The sequence below is a fragment of the Amborella trichopoda genome, chromosome 4 (assembly GCF_054954075.1).
Source record: "Amborella trichopoda isolate Santa Cruz 75 chromosome 4, AtrichopodaSantaCruz75HAP2 v2.0, whole genome shotgun sequence".
In the NCBI taxonomy this organism is placed as follows: domain Eukaryota; kingdom Viridiplantae; phylum Streptophyta; class Magnoliopsida; order Amborellales; family Amborellaceae; genus Amborella; species Amborella trichopoda.
Window position 1 is genome coordinate 55,007,220 of NC_142339.1, and position 21,975 is coordinate 55,029,194.

The 21,975-nt window shown below is 35.8% G+C and overlaps 1 protein-coding gene across 17 annotated transcripts; it reads left to right on the plus strand.

Moving 5' to 3' along the window:
* Positions 1-5,622: 5,622 nt before the first annotated feature.
* LOC18422145 (RNase L inhibitor protein-like protein) lies at positions 5,623-19,502 on the plus strand. Of its 17 annotated transcripts, none has more exons than XR_016054896.1 (12): positions 6,070-6,419; positions 7,631-7,668; positions 8,200-8,252; positions 8,332-8,441; positions 9,698-9,738; positions 10,982-11,118; positions 12,220-12,310; positions 12,945-13,682; positions 16,070-16,141; positions 16,552-16,664; positions 17,559-17,693; positions 19,136-19,502. XR_016054896.1 is itself a non-coding variant. In XM_088865766.1 (11 exons), exons 1-10 carry the CDS (start codon positions 6,346-6,348, stop codon positions 17,690-17,692), a joined length of 819 nt encoding a protein of 272 aa, XP_088721892.1. In that variant the 5' UTR covers positions 6,070-6,345; the 3' UTR covers position 17,693; positions 19,136-19,502. The 17 variants fall into 17 exon arrangements, 7 of the variants coding, with proteins under 7 accessions (XP_088721896.1, XP_088721893.1, XP_088721892.1 ...); XR_016054895.1 differs by having other exon boundaries at positions 13,070-13,682; XR_016054891.1 differs by having other exon boundaries at positions 8,332-8,395; positions 9,696-9,738.
* The last annotated feature ends 2,473 nt before the right edge of the window (positions 19,503-21,975 follow it).

Sequence of the window (21,975 nt, forward strand, 5' to 3'; positions counted from 1 at the left end):
TTTGTGATTTTTTTTTTAATCCATGATCGATTTTTTTGAAAATTTGTTATTTTTTTTTTAATCCATATTATTCAAAGAGAAAATGAGAGAGATGATGATTCTGAGGCCACCCTATCCCAGTCATATTATTCACATATCGAGTCCCAACAGCAACAGTGTAGGGATGAGCACGAAATACTGTAAATTAAATGCTGAATGGCGGTTCATGCAGGGAAAGAACATATCAATATTCGCATATTCATTCAAAAACATGAAAATTCTTAATGGAGTACCCTCGTTTTTTATTGAATTCCTAAAAAACAATATTTATAATGAATTTTAATAATTTTTTCGAATTTTTTTTAAGTTTTATTCTGACCGATTCACCCGATTCCCGATCCGGATCGCCGATTCGCCGATCCGGATCGGTTTTTTGGAAGCCCGATCCGGGTCACCGATCCGTTTTTTAAACCATTGGTGGTAGTTTATCTTGATTTTTTTTTTGGGTAATTTATCTTGAATAAATTATCTTGATTATCTCGACATCAAAATGCATGGACTTAAGAAAAAAATGGATTTCAAGTTTTAGAAATAGTGCATATTGTTACTCATTTTTGAACCGTCAATTTTTAAGTTATTCAAGTTTTCATAGATCTGCTCGATCTACACTATTTTCCATGCTTTAAATTTTATAATTAAAGATAAAAATATATTTTAAAGCTAGTTAAAGATTTTCAATATTGAAACTACATTTCTTGACACTATTTGAAGGTCGGCGCAAAATTGATTCTTTAGAGCCTCGACTCTATACAAACCGCACCCTTTATATATATATATTATTGGACTTGGACTCGACCGTACCCGATCGGATCGGAATAGTGTTTGGGTCCAAGATTTGGATCCGGACCTGACCCGTCGGGTCTAATTTTTGGGACCCATATCCGTACCTTGATCGGGTCTACCCCTTGTGTCCCGGGTCGGGTCTGGGCCCATTGCCACCCCTAACTGGACCGTCTTGACTGAGCTGTCAAGCTGCCAACAAGTGTCATGGCTACTCTTGTCCAAAACAAGAAACGTGATCATTAAAAATTGGTTAAAATTAAAATTTTCCCAGTTTTGACTAGTTGAATCGGCCGGTTTTTGACCCGCCAAACATATTAAACACAGTTGGGTATTGGGTACTTTTTTGTAAAATGCCTTGGGTTTTTAAGCCATTATCCTATATTATTCTTATTTTTAAAGATTTTAGTCCAACTAGTTTAACTAGTAGTTGGACTAGTTTTGATTAGACCAGGCCTTACTGATTCGGTGGCTAATCCGATATTGATGAACTTTAGATTATGCCTAGTAAAAATTCCCTTATTTTTGAAATGGGAATGTAAAAAAAAAAAGGACGATAATACAAAATTATTCCTTGAATTATCGTATAAGTGGAACCACCTTTAAGTGTTTTATATTCCTATGAAGGACAGATACAAAAGGGTGTGGTTTGTATAAAGTTGAGGCTCTAAACAATCAAAGTAAAGCCCACCTTCAAATAATATCAAAATATATTGTTTTAGTATCAGAAATCTTTATGATGGCCTAAAAATTTATTTTCACATCCAATTGTAAAATTTAAATATTCAAACATAACATAAATTGGGTAGATCTATGAATACTTGAAAATTGATGTTCCATATAATACATTACAAGATGCATTGTTTCTAAGATTTGAAATCTACTTTTTCTCATGTCCATACATCTTGAGGTCGAGATGATCGAATTGAGGGTTTTTTAGTATCGAAACAACCCCTTCTAGTGAATTTTAAAGGTGCGCCTTAGTTTGATTATTTAGAGCCTCACTCTTGTATGAATACAAAATACCATAAGGTTCTTTAAAATACACTTGATTTAGTGCAATTACTTTGGGCAGATGTATTTGTGCAATTAGCCAAGACCCCATACCCTAAGTGATGTTATAAGTCTCCGTATCTTTTCTTACTACTTCCATAAAAATGTATCTAAATTAGTAATATTTGAAAAAAGTATTGGGCGAATCAAGCAATCCATATTCTCAAACACGCTTTCGAGGGACTTAGTACTGAAAGTACACCCCAAATCATTGTACATCCATTTCTGCTTCTTATTTATGAATTTGGAGCTCCAAGCACTATACAGAATAATCTTTGAAAAATACGAAAAGAAATGAATGATCCAGAAAAATATAAAATCTAAGTCTTAATGCTCAAACTTTTTTCGTGTTAGCCTCATCAATTGACCTACAAAATCTTGAACCCAATATATACATATGGATTTTGTGAGGGTGGTAAACTTATTGCAACAGATGCATCCACGGAGCACAAAAACATACTTCGACCGATGGTCATCGACAGAAGCAGAGTCTAATTCCATGTGCATTTCCAAGAGGATTAGACAGCCATGGATGTAGCATAACATGGTGTGATGTGTCCAAATGTGGCATAGTATGTATGAGGCACATGGCATCTCCTCTCCATTCTATGGCATGTGCAGTGTTTATGGGCATGTGGGCCACCCTACCATCCATTTCGCATGCAAAGGGAATGGACGGTCACAAATGGAGTGCATCATACAATAAAGCATTTGAGAAGAAACTGGCATAAGACTTCTATTTGGAGTCTAAATATAAATTTTGCGAAGAAATTGTGGCCTTACATATCCAGTCTCAAATATATGATCCATATGATCGCAATAACAACATGACTAATATACCATGGCATTAGCACTATCCGATAAACGAGTTTGAAGGTAAAAATCGAACCTCTACACAGACATTGGTTTCATAGAAACTTCTAAACTTGGTATATGCTTCAAAATTTAGAACCAACAAGGTGGGAGTGATCGGTTCGGTTTCCAACCAATTCATTTGCCTCGCATTCAGTTCTCTGCAACTGTGGAGAAGAGCACTAGATTTCATCAAACACTTGCAATTGGTGCCATTGAGGTGGCTTCCATGAATAGCTACATTCCTAACCCCCCCTGTAATGCAGCTGGTGCATCAATCTTCCAAAAATCCTAAACCCCTGCAAAAGCGAATTAGCTTTGATCACGTCCGCATCTGACACTGCTTGAGTAGGTGAGCTTTATTTTCTATTTCTTTTAAACCCTAATTCTTAACTTTCATTGATACAATTTTCCTGTTCGTCGAAATTGTTGTGCAAGAAAAAAAACATAAGTGCCATAGTAGTCCACACTCAAGAACAAGTTACAGAATTGGCCACTTTATCTTCTTTATCTCCACACTCTAGAGTTGCTCTATTACCAATATTCGCCTGCTCTCATCTCTACCATGGGTGTTAGTTAACTGACCTAACCTCAACCTTTAGGTTGTTCCATCAACACAGATAGTTGTCATTGTAAGTTTGAAAACATCTCCCTGTTCCTCCAGAAAAAGCATATCTCATCCATGATTGAAGCAACCATGGGATCTTAGGGATTCAATTGCACCACCCTATTATGGTATAGCTGAGTCTCCCTCAATGATAACCCTGTTTAAAATAGAGAGACATCAAACTCCTCGCCTGCGTGATTTCAGCTCTGCTTTATTGGTCGAGCCGGAAATGATTAGCCCTGAGAATGTCGATTAAATATTCTAACTTCCATTGTAGATTAAACCACCAATTCATTTTTTTGAACATTATTAAACCACCAATTCCTGGCATAGTAGGATTAGCCACTGTTGTCAAAATTCAGCTTAATCCAACCTTGTGAAGGAGGTTGCCAAGAACTTGGTTTGTAGTACTTTTTAACAGACATATATGCAACCTGTTGCATGTTATCGAGGAATCGTCTTTAGACACCTTTGAACTCGTTGCATGCCTTGGCCTGTGTCACTATTGTAGCATGAATTTTCTAATTGAAATAACCCTGTTTAAACTTTAATTTTAACGTACATTTCAAGGATATAACTAACAAACCTTTCTTCTTTTCTTTCTTTCGTTTTTCTTTATTTATTTAGTTTTTTGGGATAGATTGCAACAATATTCTAAAAAATTCGGAAAGAAGTATTGAGTCCCATATTTGTTCAACTCCTCGGCACAAGCCCAAAAAATCACAATGACCTGCAACTTGCCCTTCATATGATTAAAAAGTGTTCCTTTTTAACCAAATCTAGTGCAGTGGTAAATATATAAGCAACCATGGTCACACTTGTGCTTACATTCATACTAGGTATATGTGCATGTTCCCTGAATCCGGATAATCCGATTCTTTGACACACTCACTCGGTCCTCTAACAGAACCAGGTGAGTTTATTAAAATTAGACAAATTTATCGGTCCCCACCTGTTCCCAATGTCGATGCCATATTATGAAGTAACGCAAGAGAAAGAAAATCGGACGGTCTTGATTGCCAAACAAGGTCATTTGAGAAAGTTGTGGTTTTCTTGACAATAATATTGACCACCACATTGGCCTCACGATAAATATGGGCTATGGACCAAACATGACTTGAAAGCTTATAATGACAATTTGCCGCAACAATATTAAGTGCTTATGGAGCTTTGCATCAATCATAGATTACATTAACCAACAATGATGAATCACTCTCAATTTGCAAAAAAAATAATTTAACTGGATGGCTAGGTCCACACGTGCTTGTAAGACATGAAACTCTGCATAGTTATTTGATGTTATTTTCAAAGGTTTGTTAAAAACTGCAATGAAGGAACCAACATCACTTCAATAATGCCTCCACCACCTGCGAACCCAAGGTTTTAAAAAGAAATCCCATCAACATTCACTTTGAAATAATTTGGACGAGGAACTTTGTTAGTATTTCTGATCCATTGATTAGGGTGACACTCGATACTCTAGATCCCTTGCAGTTACATTGATTGGCTGTACACGTAATAGACCATGGTCACTAGATAGTGCATCGGAGGTGCACGCAAACATAAGGAAAAGCAGAGATCACAACCGTCCAATTCTCATGCTTCGTTTTACATCCATCCTTGTCTACTACAGATGCAGGAATATTAAATGACTAGGGACATGTTTGGATGTACTCATTATCACCGATGATTGACTGTTTCAATAAAACTAATTATGATAATGGATTATTTATTATTTGTCAATGCCAATTAAAAAAGAATTTAAGATAAAAGGACGATTTATATTTTGGAAAATCTATTTCATTTTATTCAAAGTGATTTATTGAAATAAGGCATTTTAAAAAACAATTAAAAATCATAAAAAGTGTTAAATAATTAATAATATTATATAAACTACAAGGTATGTAATCAATAACTAATAAAATAATATTATCTAAAGTAAATTAATTCATATAAGAAAACAAATTAACAATTTATCAAAATACAACTTAATTTTTCGCAATTGAACCGCGTTTTCCAGCTATTCCAACTCACGGTCATGTGTATTTTCAAATTAAATAAAAAAATACAAGCAAAATGTTATTTGATCTCTTATGTATATTTTGATAAAAGAAAAGATTTATATAAGGTTGACAATAGAATTAAGGTGACCCTCTAAAATCCTTAGAAAGACGTTGTATTGATGTTGGAAAAATATCTAATCAATCATCTTGACATTGAGATGGGTAGATATGGAAAAAAAGAAAGAGGTTTCAAGTTTTAAAAACAATACATCATGTAACATGCTATCTAGTTTTTCAATTTTATTGCGTTTATAGATTTGCTTGATTTGAACTACTTTTAAAGTTTGAAATTTTTATAACTAGAGATAAAAATAGAATTTCGCAATCATCTTCAAAATTTTCTACCCTAAAATTGCATCTCATGAGAAAGTTTGAAGGTACACCGTACTTTGATTGTTTAGAACATCAACCTTATACAAACCACACCTTTTGATAAATATTCTTAAAATTAGTTTTTGTCCAAGGTTAATAAGATAGTAGTATATTCTAATGCATTAATTTATGGACCCATTTTTTATGCGGCTAAGCCCGCATATATAGAAATGCAGGCCTTTTAATAAATCTATTTTTGAGTTAGGATACTTAATCTCTAACACGAAAATCATGAATATAAAAAAATAAATAAAATTAAAAAAATAAAAATATTATTTGTAGGAAAAAAACATTTGAACCGTTAGTTTCTATTTTTAAGATGTAACTCCTACTTGCATCCGATACACTTTCTGGACCGCGTAGATCCAGCTCGCATGAAATAATTTTCCTTAATTTATAATCTATATTAATTTTTTCTAGTGAATTTTTGAGTTACGCTTTAAGCCCTCACCCTTATATAAACTTTTTCCAATACTATATATGCTCTCTGGGAGGCTACTGCGTTTATAAATTGTAAAACTACTCTTCTTCAGTCTATTTGGAATTTGAAAGCCGGTATTAGCTTCAATTACTCTTATAATGGGGCGCAACAAAACCAGAAAATACAAAACCAACCATCACACAGGCCAAAGCAGTAATCGGGAACAGAAATGGTATTTCAATCCCTTTTTATTTTTATAATTCATGTGATTGTTTAGCTATTACTTAATCTTCTCTTCCTGCAAAAAGTTTCCAGTTCTAGGGTTTTAGAAACTACCAGGCTGGGTTTCCGTGGTTTGAATGATTCCCAATAATTTCCCATAATGCACTTTTGGGGTAGTGGAAATGGCGTTGTCACATGATTAGACTCTTCTTAGTTTTTCCCTTATTTTTGTTTTGATTTTTCATATTTATTTTGTGTTAATAATCCCTCTGTAATTGATGGTCACATTAGAATGTTGGTTTCATAGATATGATATATATATTATTGAATTCAGCTGAAAGCTCGGAAAAATGGCAAAATATCTAGAAATAAATAACCAAATATATGGGAAACTACCGAAGTAAATAAATTAAAGGTTGGCAACTTTGAAGAGATTTTTATAAGCATCTTTTTTTGTTTCGGAATCTGATGAAATTAGTGACATCTCCCAATTTCTTGCCAAAGGTTCCCCAAAGAAACACGGAAAGGGGTTTCTGATGTCTAGTGTAAAAATCAGTCGGTTTGGGAATCATTCTTTATGGAATTATCTTTGTGAAAAATGCAGACTTTATAACTATGTTGCAGGTGTTGACTTAAAAAGCAACCAGCAAAATAATCATCCAGTAAATTACCCAAGAGAAAGATATGAACACCTAGTAAATAGCATATCGAGCTTCATTTATTGGACTTATTGTATGGTTTGTCTTTTAGAACTTAGATTGTACAAACAGGCATGCTAATTAACTTAGACTATGTAAAACTTAAAAAAAAAAAAAAATTAACTTGGACTATGTTAACAGGCCTGAATGTCTCAGTCTGATGATACTGGCTCATGGTTATGGATTGGATTTTGAATTGCTCCCCTTTTCTCACATGGTGTAGTACAACTGACCTGACCTTAGAGTTAATTTCTTTATGATGGAACTTTTACTACATAGAGTCACAATTAAAAAAGCGCTGTTTATGCATTATCATGAAATATAGTAAGTGTTGCATGATTCAGTACGGGTTAGCTTTTGGCAATGCATTCTCTCATTTGCATGTGTTGTAAAAAATGCATTCCCTCATTTGCATGCTTTAGCTCATGGATAAGTTTATTGTTTTATTTTTGAATTTTTTTGTTTCAGTATTACTGATTCTATCTTTATGGATTTATTGGGTTTGCAATTGATACTTGTGCAGGAAAGAAGATTGTGACACGTCCCTTCCAGCAAATCAAGGTATATGGTGAAGCTAAGCTAGCAATATGCGAGAAAGAATGATATTTTTATCAAATTTGCTTTGACAATGGTCTTTGTAGTTGCGCATGGTATTCCTCTTTTCTCAAAAGATGTGATAAATATAGTATTTAAACTTAAATATTTGTATATTCCCAAACTTTCTTTTGTACTTGTTATCCATTTCTTTTCAATTTTTATTTTATACCTAGTTCATCTTAATATTTTTGCTTTTTTAACATTGGTGATTGCATCTTTATGATACAAACTTTCCTTGGTTAAATATTTCATTGTTAGTCTGATGAATGGACCAGCCTTTTTTGAATGATGAAAATGTTCCTAAAGATGTCGATTTTGAAAATGCAATCAGAACTTAGTTGATGTTGCTTGAGAACTGGCTAATCTTTTTATAAGTTTTTCACATTCTTATACTTCATTTGAACTATAATTCATGTGAATTATAAGCTTGCCATTGACCACTTTTGAGTTTTTTCTTTTATTCACCAGAGGTCTTTATCTCCTATGTTTTCTAAGATGTGGCAGGTGAAGAGGAGTCTGATGTTGCAAAAATTCAGCTTGCTATGTGGGTATGCGACCACCTGGCATCTAAATTGGTTCTTCACATATTCTTACTTGAATAGAAATTAACATCTAACTCTGATTCAGGACTTTGGACAGTGCGATGTTAAGAGATGTACAGGGCGCAAGCTTTCAAGATTTGGTTTGTTGAAGGAATGTTCATGTTCCTTTATAGCCTGTTGTTACCTTACATATGGGTGAATTTTTATGTCTTAGTGAATCTTATTATGATTCTTTCTCCTCCCACGTTAATTGCCTTCCGGTTTGAAATATCGAAACGTTGATCCTGGATCTTGATCTGGGTTCTTGCTACAATGACCTCCTTTTATAGTATTTAATAAGATGCTTTTAAATGTGTTTGCATTATAATAAACAAATCAATTGTTTTTAGATTGCCCAAAGCCATGCTTGTTTGTTCTACAATAGGGGTCATATTGACCTTTATTAGAAAATATTCAAGTGGCATCTCTTATCTTTTTGACGTAAGTTGAGATGGCATCTCTTTTCGGCTGTGGATGATGGTTTTGGACCTTTATCACCAAGATAATGATTGCAGAATTGCACTCACTTGTACTCCTTTACTTCGTTGCGAAAGCACCAGTAGAGTCATCCCTGCCTAGTTTAGGGGGCATTGTGCTGGAATTCAATGGGGTATGGTTTGCCATAGCCCATTTGCATGAGAGCAGTAATGCAAAACACCACTAATCAGCTGTGTTTTGTGTTCTACTTGGGAAGGGGGGAATCTCTTCCCATCGTGATAGTACAGTGTAGAATGGAGCACCACACCTAAGTCCCTAGTTCCTAATGCATTAACACTTACTGCTGCTCTCCCAACTAAAGCCTAAAACCTTAAGAAATGGTTCCCTACATGCTCATATGAGAGCTATTCTGGTAAATTTTTAGATAGGAAGCAAAATGACTGTAAACATTCAATGGTTTCTTCTGTTATCTTTTCACATTATAAAAAGCTTTTTATATCAATAGACATATGAATTGATAAATTGAACCAACCAAGTCGCCACATGATCAATGTTTTATGTTTTTTGATGTCATATATCATATATTGAATGAATTTACTAGTATAAAGTAAATGTAAATTAATATCTAGGTACTATATTTGTATCTTGGAACTTTTGGAGAGAATAAGTTTCCTAGGTGTCAGCTTCAGTTGCTGGTAGAAAAAACTAAATGGCATCATACTATCATATATTGAATGTATCATATATTGAATGAATTTAATATTATAAAGTAAATTTAAACTGAAAATCTAGGTATTGTATTATCATATTTTTATCTCGGACCTTTTTTTCCCCTCCCCTTCTTCTTTTATCCTAGCAAAAAGCCTTTTTGATGCTATACCTAAATCTTATCAGTGATGAGTGGGTCTGTGCCAGCAGGTTATTTCTTTTAATAATTTCTAGACATGCTGATTATCTTAATTCTGACCCTGCAGGAGCTGCGCGTATCCAATGGCTTTGGCGGTGTTGTCCTCAGGTATGCAATTAAGAATCTTTACCCCTCACTATTTTTTTAACGGTGAAGTTTGTTTTTTTAATTTACAACATATTTGTAAAGTGTCTGCCTTGCTTCTGCATTATACTTTTTAAAACATTGAATAATTTCAACAAGATTTTTATCACTTAGCTAACTCTATGTATTATTTGGATTTGATGTCACTATTTTAGTAAAAGGACTTATTATACTATCATCATCATCATAAGCGCCTTTTCCCAACTAATTGGGGTTGGCTACACAAATTTCGGTCCGTCATTCTGCTCCATCAAAGGCCAAACCCTCAGTGAGGTCATAAGTCCCCATATCTTTGTTCACTACTTCCAACCATGTCCTTTTGGCCTACCCCTTACCCTTTTTGAGCCTTCCACCTGAATTGATTCGTACCTCCTAACAACTGTTGTATTGGGTCTGCGCTGCACATGGCCAGCCGATCTAAGTCTACTTTCTCCCTTTTATCACCTATTTACGCCACACTTAAATTCTCCCAAATGTATTCATTTTGAATTTTATCCGTTCTTATTTTGCCACTCATCCATCTCAGCTACACTTATTCTATGGGTATGTTGTTTCTTGACTGCCGAACATTCCGCCCCATCTCTCAATTTTCTTGGATTATCGATCCAAGGCATCAAAAGTGCGCTCGTTTTGATATTTCTTGGCCATCAATCTTAACTACTTCTTTTTTTGTGCTCCTATTAATACTAAACTTGCATTCCATATACTCTGTCTTAGTTTGGCTACTTTTTTTGAAAAAAGTACTCCGGCTAATTTTAAAGCCTTTAGATTCAAGAGTATCCCACCAAAGTTCTAATTTTTTGTTGACGCCATTTCAGGTCTCATCAAGCAAAACTATGTTGTTTTTGAACACCATATGCCTAGTTAGCGTCCATAACTAAGATAGAGATATGAGCTCAATGTTGATGTAGACCTATTGTCACTGAAAACTCACTCGTCTCCCCATTTGTCCATAATTAAGACAAAGAGGTATAAACTTATTATACCATCATATATATAAAAAACTTATTATAACATGTCCGTTGCTTTTGTAATGAGGAAATTCAGTATCTTTATCAATGTCATTTGTTCTAGTCAAAAGAAATTTCTTTTGTTGGAAAAGAGTTCTTTTAAAGACCTTATTTTCATTCATACTATCAGAGTTTTTATACCCCCTTTCCAATGATGCCATTAAAGGTATATAATATGGATTTTTGTTCTATGGCAGTCCTGTTGGAAAGCAATGTGTTTCAAGGGATGACAGCCTCTTAATAAAGAAAAAAGGATTGGCAGTTATTGATTGTTCATGGGCCCGCTTGAGTGATGTCCCTTTTGTGAAGCTCCGCTGCACTCATCCTCGTTTGTGTAAGAACTCTATTGCCCTGTTCACATACTTTGCTCATATTCTTGTATTTTCAGTAAAAATATGGGAGCACTCACTCACTTACTTTTTTAATATATTTTTCTTCAAACTGTTGGTGGTCAAATCAGTTAGATAAGTCATTTTCCACCCATGTTCTGAGTGGCATAATTGAAAGCAGCAGCTGGATAATTAAAAAGTGACTGGCTGAATGTGCTCCCTAAAATACAGTGTTTTGGATTTCGATACGGAGTTCAACTAAATATTCTTGGTTCATGTCATTCTCTATCACTTACCATTATTGATGGCATTGTACGGATTATGAAATGTTGATGCGTATACAACACATGTTTATTATTTTATGCATTGTGTGCGTGCTTGCGTGCGTGTGATTGTTAGATATTATGAAACTATCTTCTACATACACAAATGTTTATAGTATGAAATTAGCATGGAAATAGACAAAAGAAAATGAAGCAACATTTTCTTAAATATAATAGAAAGAGAACGGTAGGTCCAAGGAGTATGATACAAAAGCAGGAGAAAGCTGTTTATAAAAGGTAAAATAATAGAAAGAAAAACATACAGGAGAAAACTGATTATAGTACCCTTAGGGTGGGCAACTGGATCTCAAAGTCTTAAGTCCCATGTCCCTACCTCAGAATCTTGTGGAACTCCTGGGAAATAGACACCTTATGCAAAGGACCAAGTGAGACCTCTAGGTTTTCCCTCCTTTCCTGAGAGTTCCCTAAGAACTAGATCCCTTGCATTTTATTTCTATCCCATGAGTACCTGCCAACATTTGCTTGGATGAACTATGTCATTATTTGTCTCAAGTCAAACATGTTTTAAGGGGCTTCTGTTTTTTAATTTCTATTCATGTTTTGAGGAACTTCTGTTTGGTCATGTGATTCCAATAGATTCCAAGTTTAGAATATCTCAGAAGGAAATGGAGCATCGTTACTTTGCAATTTCTAGTGAATGTCACATTAGCTGTGCACAAGGTTGTTTTTTGTTGGTTCATTCTTTTATATGCACTGTTTCTAGAGTTGAGGTCTGCAAGTGATCAAAGGCATATTCACTAATTGTTGTGAATTTTGTTGCAGTGCCATGGTTGGTGGCCGCAAATCCTGTAAATTATGGTCGACCCTGTGAGCTATCTTGTGTGGAAGCATTATCAGCTGCATTGACAATATGGTACTACTGCCATGTTCATGGTTCCTTTCTTTGAATGGATTTAGATTTCTATTTTTCCATGAATCCTGTTCATATTTGTGATATGCCCATGGTCATCTATCATCATTTATTTGATTTCTGCTATATAAGTGAATTTGTATTTAATCTGGAATCAGAACTTTGTGATGTTATATGCTATGGGAAAGTATGTTGTAATTAATTGGACTTTGAAAAAATCATATCGGGGTCCACAATTTGGTCACGTCCAGTTCTGTTGGGTCCCATTTCCTCTCCATTCCTATCCATCATTCAATCCATGGTGATGACCCACCAGGTTATGGCTTTCCCATAGTCATTTGGGTTATGCCCCCCTTAATCTCACCCCTAACCTTTTTAGTTTATCTCCAAGATCCTCCTCCATGGAGTCATAGGGGGGATTCAAATGCTTTATGTTGCTTTTGTCTTTTTAATTTCTTCCAAAAATGCATCTCTCCCTCTCACTCTCTTGATTTTTGCTCCGTCTGAATTCTCTCACTCATTAATATCTCTCCGCCTCCCTTCTCAAATCCATCTCTCCATTCTCTCCTCTCTTGTCCATCTTTCTGCCCCCTGCCTCTCTTCTAAATCTTTTAATTGGGTTATCCAATCTCTCTAGATTCTTCATGGTGCGTGACTCCTTGAGGAAAGCGGTTTATACCAAACCTCAAAATTTTGAGACCCCATTTTTTGGGAAGGCTTTTTGGGGGGGATGATGTGACGACCCAAACTTTTTCCGGCCAGTTAGAAGCATGGCGGGATAAGGAGGAAGCCGGCTGTGAAAAGAAGTGCCAGCGCCGGTTGAGTTGTGAGCAGTGCCGGCTGTGAAGAGAAGAAGTGCCAGCGTCGGTTGAGTTGTAAGCAACGCCGGCTGAGTTGTGAGCAACGCCAGCTGTGAAGAGAAGAAGTGCCAGCGCCGGCTGAGTTGTGAGCAGCGCCAACTGTGAAGAGAAGAAGGGCCAGCACCGGCTGAGTTGTGAGCAGTGCCGGCTATCTAGGAGAAGAAGTGTCAGCGCCGGCTGTGTTGTGTACAGAGACTAGAGACTAGCGCCAGCTGTGTTGTGTGCAGGAGACCAGCGCCACTGCGTTACTGATATGCATGGATTATGAGTACCACTTGTTAGATGCATGCTGATGTGAGTGCTACTTGTCCAGATTTTAAGTCTTTGGATGACACTTGGACCACCACCCTAAACATAAGAGTACTTAAGCCTCTCCTCTCACCCACGCCACTCACTCTTCCCTCATTTCTCTCCTCTTTAAGACCCAAGGTTTGAAGAAGTGGCTGTTGGAGGGCAGCCATTGTTGGGCGGGTGAGAGCGAGCAGAGGATTGGAGAGGGCCCCATTGTTATTCAAGTAAGTAGATTTACCACCATTGCATTGTAGTCATAAGGATGCATGAGAATTTATGCATGCAAAATGAGCAATAGAAGTGTATGTGATGTAGAAATCCTTACGCCTTTGTCACTATAATTTGGGGCTTTTGTTCTATGATAATGATAGATGTTGAGAATGAATGTATGATTCTTAGATTGTGTAAGAAATACATGTTATATGTGTTCACATTGTGAGAGAGTAGTTGTTATCATGTTTCTCACTATGAAATGAGGGTTATGGAATGCGTTCTTGAGTCATGTTATATGCCACTGTGAAATTCCAGAATTATGTATGTACTTGAATGAGGCTTTGAACTATCAAATGGGGTCCGATTAACCTCAAACCACCCTTGTTAGAAAGATATGAGTCTAGTAAAATATTCATTTTTGCCTACTGTTGAAATTCTTTATGAAAATGAAGTTATGTTTCAAAATGAGAGAGTATATCACTGTTGACTGTTTTCCTGGATTTTCCACTGATGCTACTGTGGGCACTGATTTTAACTAACCAAACAAAGTCCATTTTCGGCCAAACCACAACCATTTAAAAGATCTTTGAATGGGCTAAAATTTGCATGTAGAAAATATTTTGATATTCGTTTTAGATTGAAAGTTATTCTTCAACCTATGAAGGTATATCACTGTGGGCAGTATTGATAAAATTTTAGAGAGATCACCCTGTTTGGCACGAACTTTTAAACCACCATATGGAATCCAAATGCTGTCAAATTTACCTTGTTAGAAAGATATACGTCTTGGCTTAAACTTTGATTTTGAAACTGTCACATGTTACCTCACGGTTTGGAAGTTATAGTGATATGAAGTAGGGTACCTCGCTGTCCACTGTACACAGCAGGGTGCAGCTAGTTAGCCCTCACCTCTTGGAACCTTTAACAGGTCAAATGGGGCCCATTTGTCTTCAAACCACTCCCATTTGAAAGGTAGGAGTGTCTAGTGCAAAATTAGTTCTGGAACCGTCTTTAACTTCCAAAGGAATTGGGAGTTATGACCATGTTTTGACCATATGTCTCTGCCTGAAATTGCAAGAAATGTGACAACGACACTAAGATTCTGTGACTCTGATAATGTGATCATGTAATGTTGATACTGATATAATATGGATCTGATACTGTTAACAATGTGATACTGATACTGTCTGATTCTGGCCACTACGCAATGGGTCCTCCATTGGTATTGAAAACTGTGATTCTGTCTTATTGATGTTGTTATACGCCTTGACCGCTACGCAATGGGTCCTCCATTGGTAGTGAATATTCTGATTTTGTTATATGAAACTGATATTCGGTGACTTTTGGTCACTACGCAATGGGTCCTCCATTGGTAGTGGATTTTCTGATTTTGTTACATGTATTATGATATTCTGTGATATTCGGCCTCTACGCAATGGGTCTTCCATTGGTAGTGGATATTCTGATTCTATGACCGCTACATAATGGTTCCTCCATTGGTAGTCGGATATTTTGTACCTCGACTCCTATGATAGGAGTGGAGTCGAGATGTAACTGTAAATAACTGGGAGGGGTCGCGTCCCCCGAATTGTCATGGGCACTACGCATTGAGTCGCCTCCCTTCTCTAATCCATCTCTCCATTCTCTCCTCACTTGTCCACCTTTCTGCCGCCCGCCTCTCTTCTAAATCTTTTAATTGGGTCATCCAATCTCTCTAGATTCTCATGGTGCGTGACTCCTTGAGGAAAGCGGTTTATACCGAACCTCAAAATTTTGAGACCCCATTTTTTGGGAAGTTAAAAGGCTTTAAATTATGAGAAGGCCGTGATACTCTCCTTTGAATCTGATGCTTATAATTATTGGCAGTTCTTTTAGAGAGAGAACTGGTTGTGAATGCTCAAAGGGGACAGGACTGGCAATGACTTAATTTGAAAGCACAAATCATGCAGCTTTTGCAGGTTTTTTTTGTGAAGGTTTCTCAGAGCTGGATGGGTTGAGGGCAAACCAGATGGCCGTGAGGAGGGAAAGGGAAGGAGCTGGAGAAAGAGATTGAGGTTTATTAAAACTTTGTTTAAGGGTAAAATAGTCCTAAAAAAACTGAATGCCCGAGTCTTATGGAAGAGCATCTTTGAGATGAAACTAAAAAGGTGGGCGTGGGATGTCCTGGAAAACAGTGTGGGAGATTATCCATTTCATTAAAAAAAGAGGTGTGGGGGATTATTTAACTGGCAATGTTTTAGAGGAGGGGGCCTATGTCACTTTCCCTTATAAAATACTTTCCCTTGTGAATGTTGATCATCTTTCGCACATTGATATCCTTTCGTCATACTTTCTAAACTCTCTAAATTTTCTAATTGTAGTAGGTCTATATTACTGAAAATTGTCTTTATTAACACAGTGGGGAAGAGGAAACGGCTAACCTATTGCTGAGCAAATTTAAATGGGGCCATGCCTTTTTATCTCTAAACAGGTATGGTGCATTTCTGTTGAATTCCTATTTTGGCATTTGCCATTTCTTATTTTTCTTGTGAATATTATACTCTGGTGTCAAGTGAGCATCTCTACTTTTGGGAAAGTCCACTATAATCTGATGGACAATAGGAAAACGCTAATCATTGTCCATGGAGATGATGTGAGAAAGAGTGGGATCTACCAGAATGGGGGCATGACTCTCTCTCTCTCTCTCTCTCTCTCTCTCTGGTCCTTCTCCTCCCCCCAACACCCAATAATAGTCGATTTCAATGGACAGTGATGACCTCATGATATGGTTTCTCCATATGCCACTGGATCGTTGTATACTTCCCCAGAGCAATTTCTTGCTATGAGTTGAGCGCCCAGTGTATGATTAATGGTTGTTGTGTTTATCTTCCTACCTCCCAGGGATCTTCTGAAGGCATATTCTCAATGCACGAATGGGTCAGACATTATAGCTGCGCAAAACTCATGGCTTCATAATAATTCAAGGATCCCAAAGTCTTTGCCAGACTCCAGTGGTATGTATTAGCTTTCATGTATTGCATCTCAACTAAATCATGGTTTCTTGTGGTCTTGTAAAGATATAAATTATAGAAAATGTTGTCTTGAAGAGTTAAAGTTCAAATTGGTTGATAAATCTTGAGGGGATGTCTGTACCTTGGTTATCCCCACCTCATTGCATTCAAAAGAGACTCTTTAACCAAAAGATTTACTCTTTCGTAGAGGATCCTGAAAATATGAAGCAAAAGATTAGAAGATTCTCAACTTCAAAATCTTCATCATTGAAATGCAGCTCCATATTAAGAGTGAACATCTTGGATGAGGACAATCATTGAACATCTTGAAGTTGGCCTATAAATGGTCCTCATTATCGTTTTGGTCGGAGGATTAGCATGCCTGTTAGACATTCAACTGCCGTACGCATCATATTCATAGTTGAAGGGGCTGTTTCTGTTCATTTGATTCTTCTCAAATCTTGTGGATTAGCAAGACTTTATCCTGTAGCCCATTCAACTCAGCAATTGATGAAATTGTTTCAGCAGCAGGTCTTTTATGGAGGGGTGTGTGTGTGTGTGTGTGAGAGAGACAGAGACAGAGAGACAGAGAGATTGTGCTCATGATATTGCAGGATGTCTTCATTGTGACTCCTTGACTCCTTTCTTGTTAATGCTACATATAATTCTTGAGTGCCACCAATAATGGTACCTTGTCTGAAACGTTGGAGTTTTTTTTATTGTAGAATATACATTGTAGCTTTTAAATCTGCCCAAGTCTAGGCATCGCGTTTGATCTATGGACATTTTATGAAATTGTTTATGCTGATACTGATGTCCCGGTTTCACATTTCTATATTTTCTTTTATTTTCATAAATTTAGTTTCCACTGCTAGCTAATGGTGCTTCTAAATGCAGGCAGTGAGGCGCAGCCTCCCAGTAACGATGAAGTTCTATCTGATTCCGAATCTGATGATGGACTTCCACCACTAGAAAAGAACTTGAACCACCTGAACTTGCAAGAAGACACAAGTGATGAGGAAAGTGAGTAAGGTAACCGTTGTCATCGGAGAAGCTACTTTTGTCTATTTTTGCGCTCTTGCCCACTCCAACTAAATTTCAGAAGCAGCACAAAAGCAAGATTACTGAAAGATGTTTTATCTAAGTACTGAGAGAGTGTTTTTTTCCAGTGGCAGGAGCTAAGTTCTGCCAAATTCCTTCATGTAGTTTTGTTATTCAATTAATGATATTTTTGTGCTATTGTATCATTGAGATAGCAATACATTATATTCTTTTTCTTTTAATAAGTTGAGATCAAGGTATTGGGACTCGACACAGTCAGGGTGCTCGTCTATTGGCTGAAACAAATTACTCCAACAAGTCCGAGTAACTCGCCGGAGTCCAGTCCCTATTAAAAAATAAATAAAAGTGCAACATAAAAACTATATTATATATATGGAACATACTTCTCGTTAACAATAACATTCAAATGGTGCCTCGGTTAGATGTTATGGGCTCTTTATAGGAGGTTTGGGGATCGAACCAATAAATAAAATATATCTGTATGTCATAACCTTTCTTATAGCAAGCTCAAAATAGCATCTAGGTTAGTTGGTGTGCCGAGGTTGAGGGATGGAATTACCACATTGTCATCATTTTTTAACCCCTTTTAGAGAAAAATAAGAGAAAAGGAAAACATGCACTTAAAAGGATAGGGTGGTGCGTTGGTGTTTGAGGGGATTCATTCCCCTAACATGAGGCCCATAGAAAAAGTAAAAGATAAAATAAAATAAGACATGCATTTAAAAAGATAGGGTGGTAAGGTAGTGTCTGTGGGGTTCGAACCCCAAACATGATGCCCATAAACTGTAAATAGTATCCAAAAAGACATTTAGATGTTATTTGAATTAAACTACGGTAGTGTTTGCAGCGGTTCCAACCCCAAACATGAGGCCCATAGACTGTAAATACTAGCCAAAAAGACATTTAGATGTTATTTGAATTAAACTGAATATAATATTATTTATACTATAACAAAATGTAGAGTTACTCAACCGCACCCATAGGGCAAGTCTGAATAACTCGCCCGGGTTTGGTTCGACTTGGGTGGGTCATGGTACACTGGTTGATTTTTGTTAGTCATTTTGTTTTCGATTTTTGTTATCCTATATTATTTGGTTAATTATGCATTTTTCTCCATTTTGACATTGGAATTTAAAATTTCGAAAATTCTGGCTGGTATTAAAACCTTTCGAAAAAAAACCTAGAAATATTTATTGATAGCTCTGGTACTCTTATAGAACTTCATAGTGCGGATCATGATTTATTGCTCATCAACTGCGGTGCTTGGCCATTGTCAAGTGATGTGTGTGTCTGAGTGTGTATGAGAGAGAGAGAGAGAGAGAGCAATCTCATTGTATCTTATAATAATATTTTTGGTTTTAGTAGAGAAACAATCTCCAATAGTTGTTTGATAGGTATTTCCCCCTCTGCAGGCTGCTCAAGTTTGTGTATTTCTGATGTGTGCTAAGCGAAGTGAAGCCATGGCTTCTAGGATTTTGACGACGATGCTCTCATGCTGGATGCGCCCAAAAACATTCCAGTAACTGCACATCATAAAGACACTCTTTCGATCCATATATTGACGGCATATGATGATATTCATCGAGGAAAAGAGGATCATCTGGAAATGAATTTTCTATTTCCCTTCTTTAAAAGGCCATACCCCATAATGCTCTTTTACTTCTTTTCTAGCTGAGTATCTACACCACTTATGTAGATTTTGTATTACATAGAAATTACCATCACTGGTGCAATAATCACCTCAAGAAACAATAATCTAAGTTTTTGTGTTTGTCTGTTTTTTCAGTGTTTGCTATTTGTGTGCTTTTGCTTGTGCATGAATTCGTCTTTAATACACATGTACGTTTTCCTACGAAGTTGTTAATATCTGTAACTTCCAACATGCTTTCAACAAGATAGCAATCTTGAAATGAGAGAGCGAGAGCGGGAGAAAGAGATGATCATGTCCTCGGCAAGTATAGGGAGATCAAAATTACTTGCAACCGTCCGATGTGAAATCTGATAGCTTAGGTGTGTCATAAAGTTCAACAAAGTTTCTTTTGAACTTTGAGCTTGATCAATAAAATATATGCAGCCACCTAATTTCACATCCAATGATCAAACTTAATTGTGACCATCTTGTAACAAAGGTAAACGGTCTCATTATATGCTTTCCTCTTCTAAATTTTACGGAAGTATATAGTTTCGAAGTTGGAAACTTTACAATGACTTGAAAATCCATGTTCAATTCTAATTATAAAATTTAAAATTTCAAAAAACGATCCAGATTGAGCAAAATTATGAACTCTTAAAAATCTAAAAAATAAATTGTCTAAATACCATGTTAGATATTTTTAGGACTTGAAATTATTATTTTTCCCTTTATATCCCTATGGATGAGGATTGCCGGCTGATGCTAAAATGCACGGCATGCAACTGTTGGGGGTCGGGGTTAGCCCGAAGGTTTCGAGAGCAGGATTTGAGAGTATATCACCCTTTTCTTTGCCATTCTACTCCCCGAACCAGGAGTGGCACACTAGAGATAATCAAGTTGAAGGAACTTCATAACTCTTTCCTACTAGATTTTTTTAGTGCACATTACTTTTATGGTATGCGGTTGCAACTTTATATAAATTTTTTTTTTATTAAATAATTTGATTAAGGATTTTTCTTGCATACTATTTTAGTGATGTGGACTTCCATATATTTGGATTAAATGTACTCTTCCATGTCCCTTGGGAGGAGGCAGCATTTAACTTTCTATGGTAGCCCACTATAATAACGAAGTCAACACATGAAATTCTAAAAGGTGTATTTTGAGTGCATCAGTCTTTTCAACATAACCCCACTACAAAAAGGGTGACTACAAAATGCCAATACAATATACTATTGAATGAAGATTCAAAGTGGTATTTTATTTTTGTCCAAAATTTCTATCGAGGACCTTGACACATCTTGACGACTATTATTGGAAAAGAACATATAACAATTGAGTAATGATCCTATAGGATCATCTTTCACATATATGTGTAGGACCCTAAAGAACCACCATTAAAGTTAGCATGGATCTCTAATAAAGTTCTCATTTGGATGTAGGATTTGGTTTTTCTATAAATCCATATCAAATTTAGTGGTGATCCTTTGAGGTCCTACACACATAAGTAAGAGAAAGTCCTATATGATCATTTCTCATAACAATTATACAAAATCGTGTCCTTATTTCATTTTTTGTTTTTGGAAAAAAATGTATGACAATTATATTTTGAGATAAGGACTATTTATCAAAATGTACAAACATAGGGACTATTTAAATAGAACTTATGATACAAAATTTAAAGGAAATTTATCAAAATGCACTAACATAGGGACTTTTTACAATATGAGAAAGGGTATAGGCCTATAATGTTAATCCAACATAACCCCTCGGTACATATAAAGCTTATAGACTTCCTTCAAGTTAAAAATAAATAAAATATGTTTAACCTACTCCTTGTATTTTTCAATGTTTAAATTACTAAATTTTTTTATTTTTTTTCTATTAACCCATCGTATAGATAGAATTTTGTATGCCTTTTTTAACCTACTTGCAAGGTTCACGAGATGAGAGAGAGAGAGGAAAGGATGTACGAGATGAGGGGGTTTTCATGGACCCGAGAGCTTATTCGGAACTATAATTACAAAAATGTGGTGTACATGTATTTTTCCCTAATTATATTTTATCTATTTTCAATTATTCCCACTCATATGTGCATCTTAATGGGATTTTTGAAATTAAATCAAAAGCAATTGGCAAATGTTAAATAGATTATGTGGTGCATTTTGGCAAATTTCCCAGAACTTAGTTCGGGCAAAGTTTTGGCAAGTAAGCTAACCCACCTATTCAAATGGGTTTGCTTTACAAAATCTGATGGATTTCCGATTTAAAAATTTGTCATTCATAATCTCAACTACCACAATGCTGAATTTACGGAAAAAATAAAATCAAATTTTGAACCTAAAGAATAATCTAATTTCAACTTTCTTTTTTTTTTTTCTTCTTCTTCTTTCTTTTTTTTTCTTTCTTTTTTTTTTTTTTTTTTTTTTAAAGTTGAAAAAAAAAATCAAAATCACTCTAATTCTTTGTTGATCATCAGATTTATAGATTTATACCCTCTTTGGATATGCAAATTTATAGATGTAAGGCGGAAATGCATTGTAGTGTTCTAGACATTAAATCCTAAACCCAACCCTAGAAATGATTATGCAAGTTCTTTATTTCTTTTTGACGCTTGGA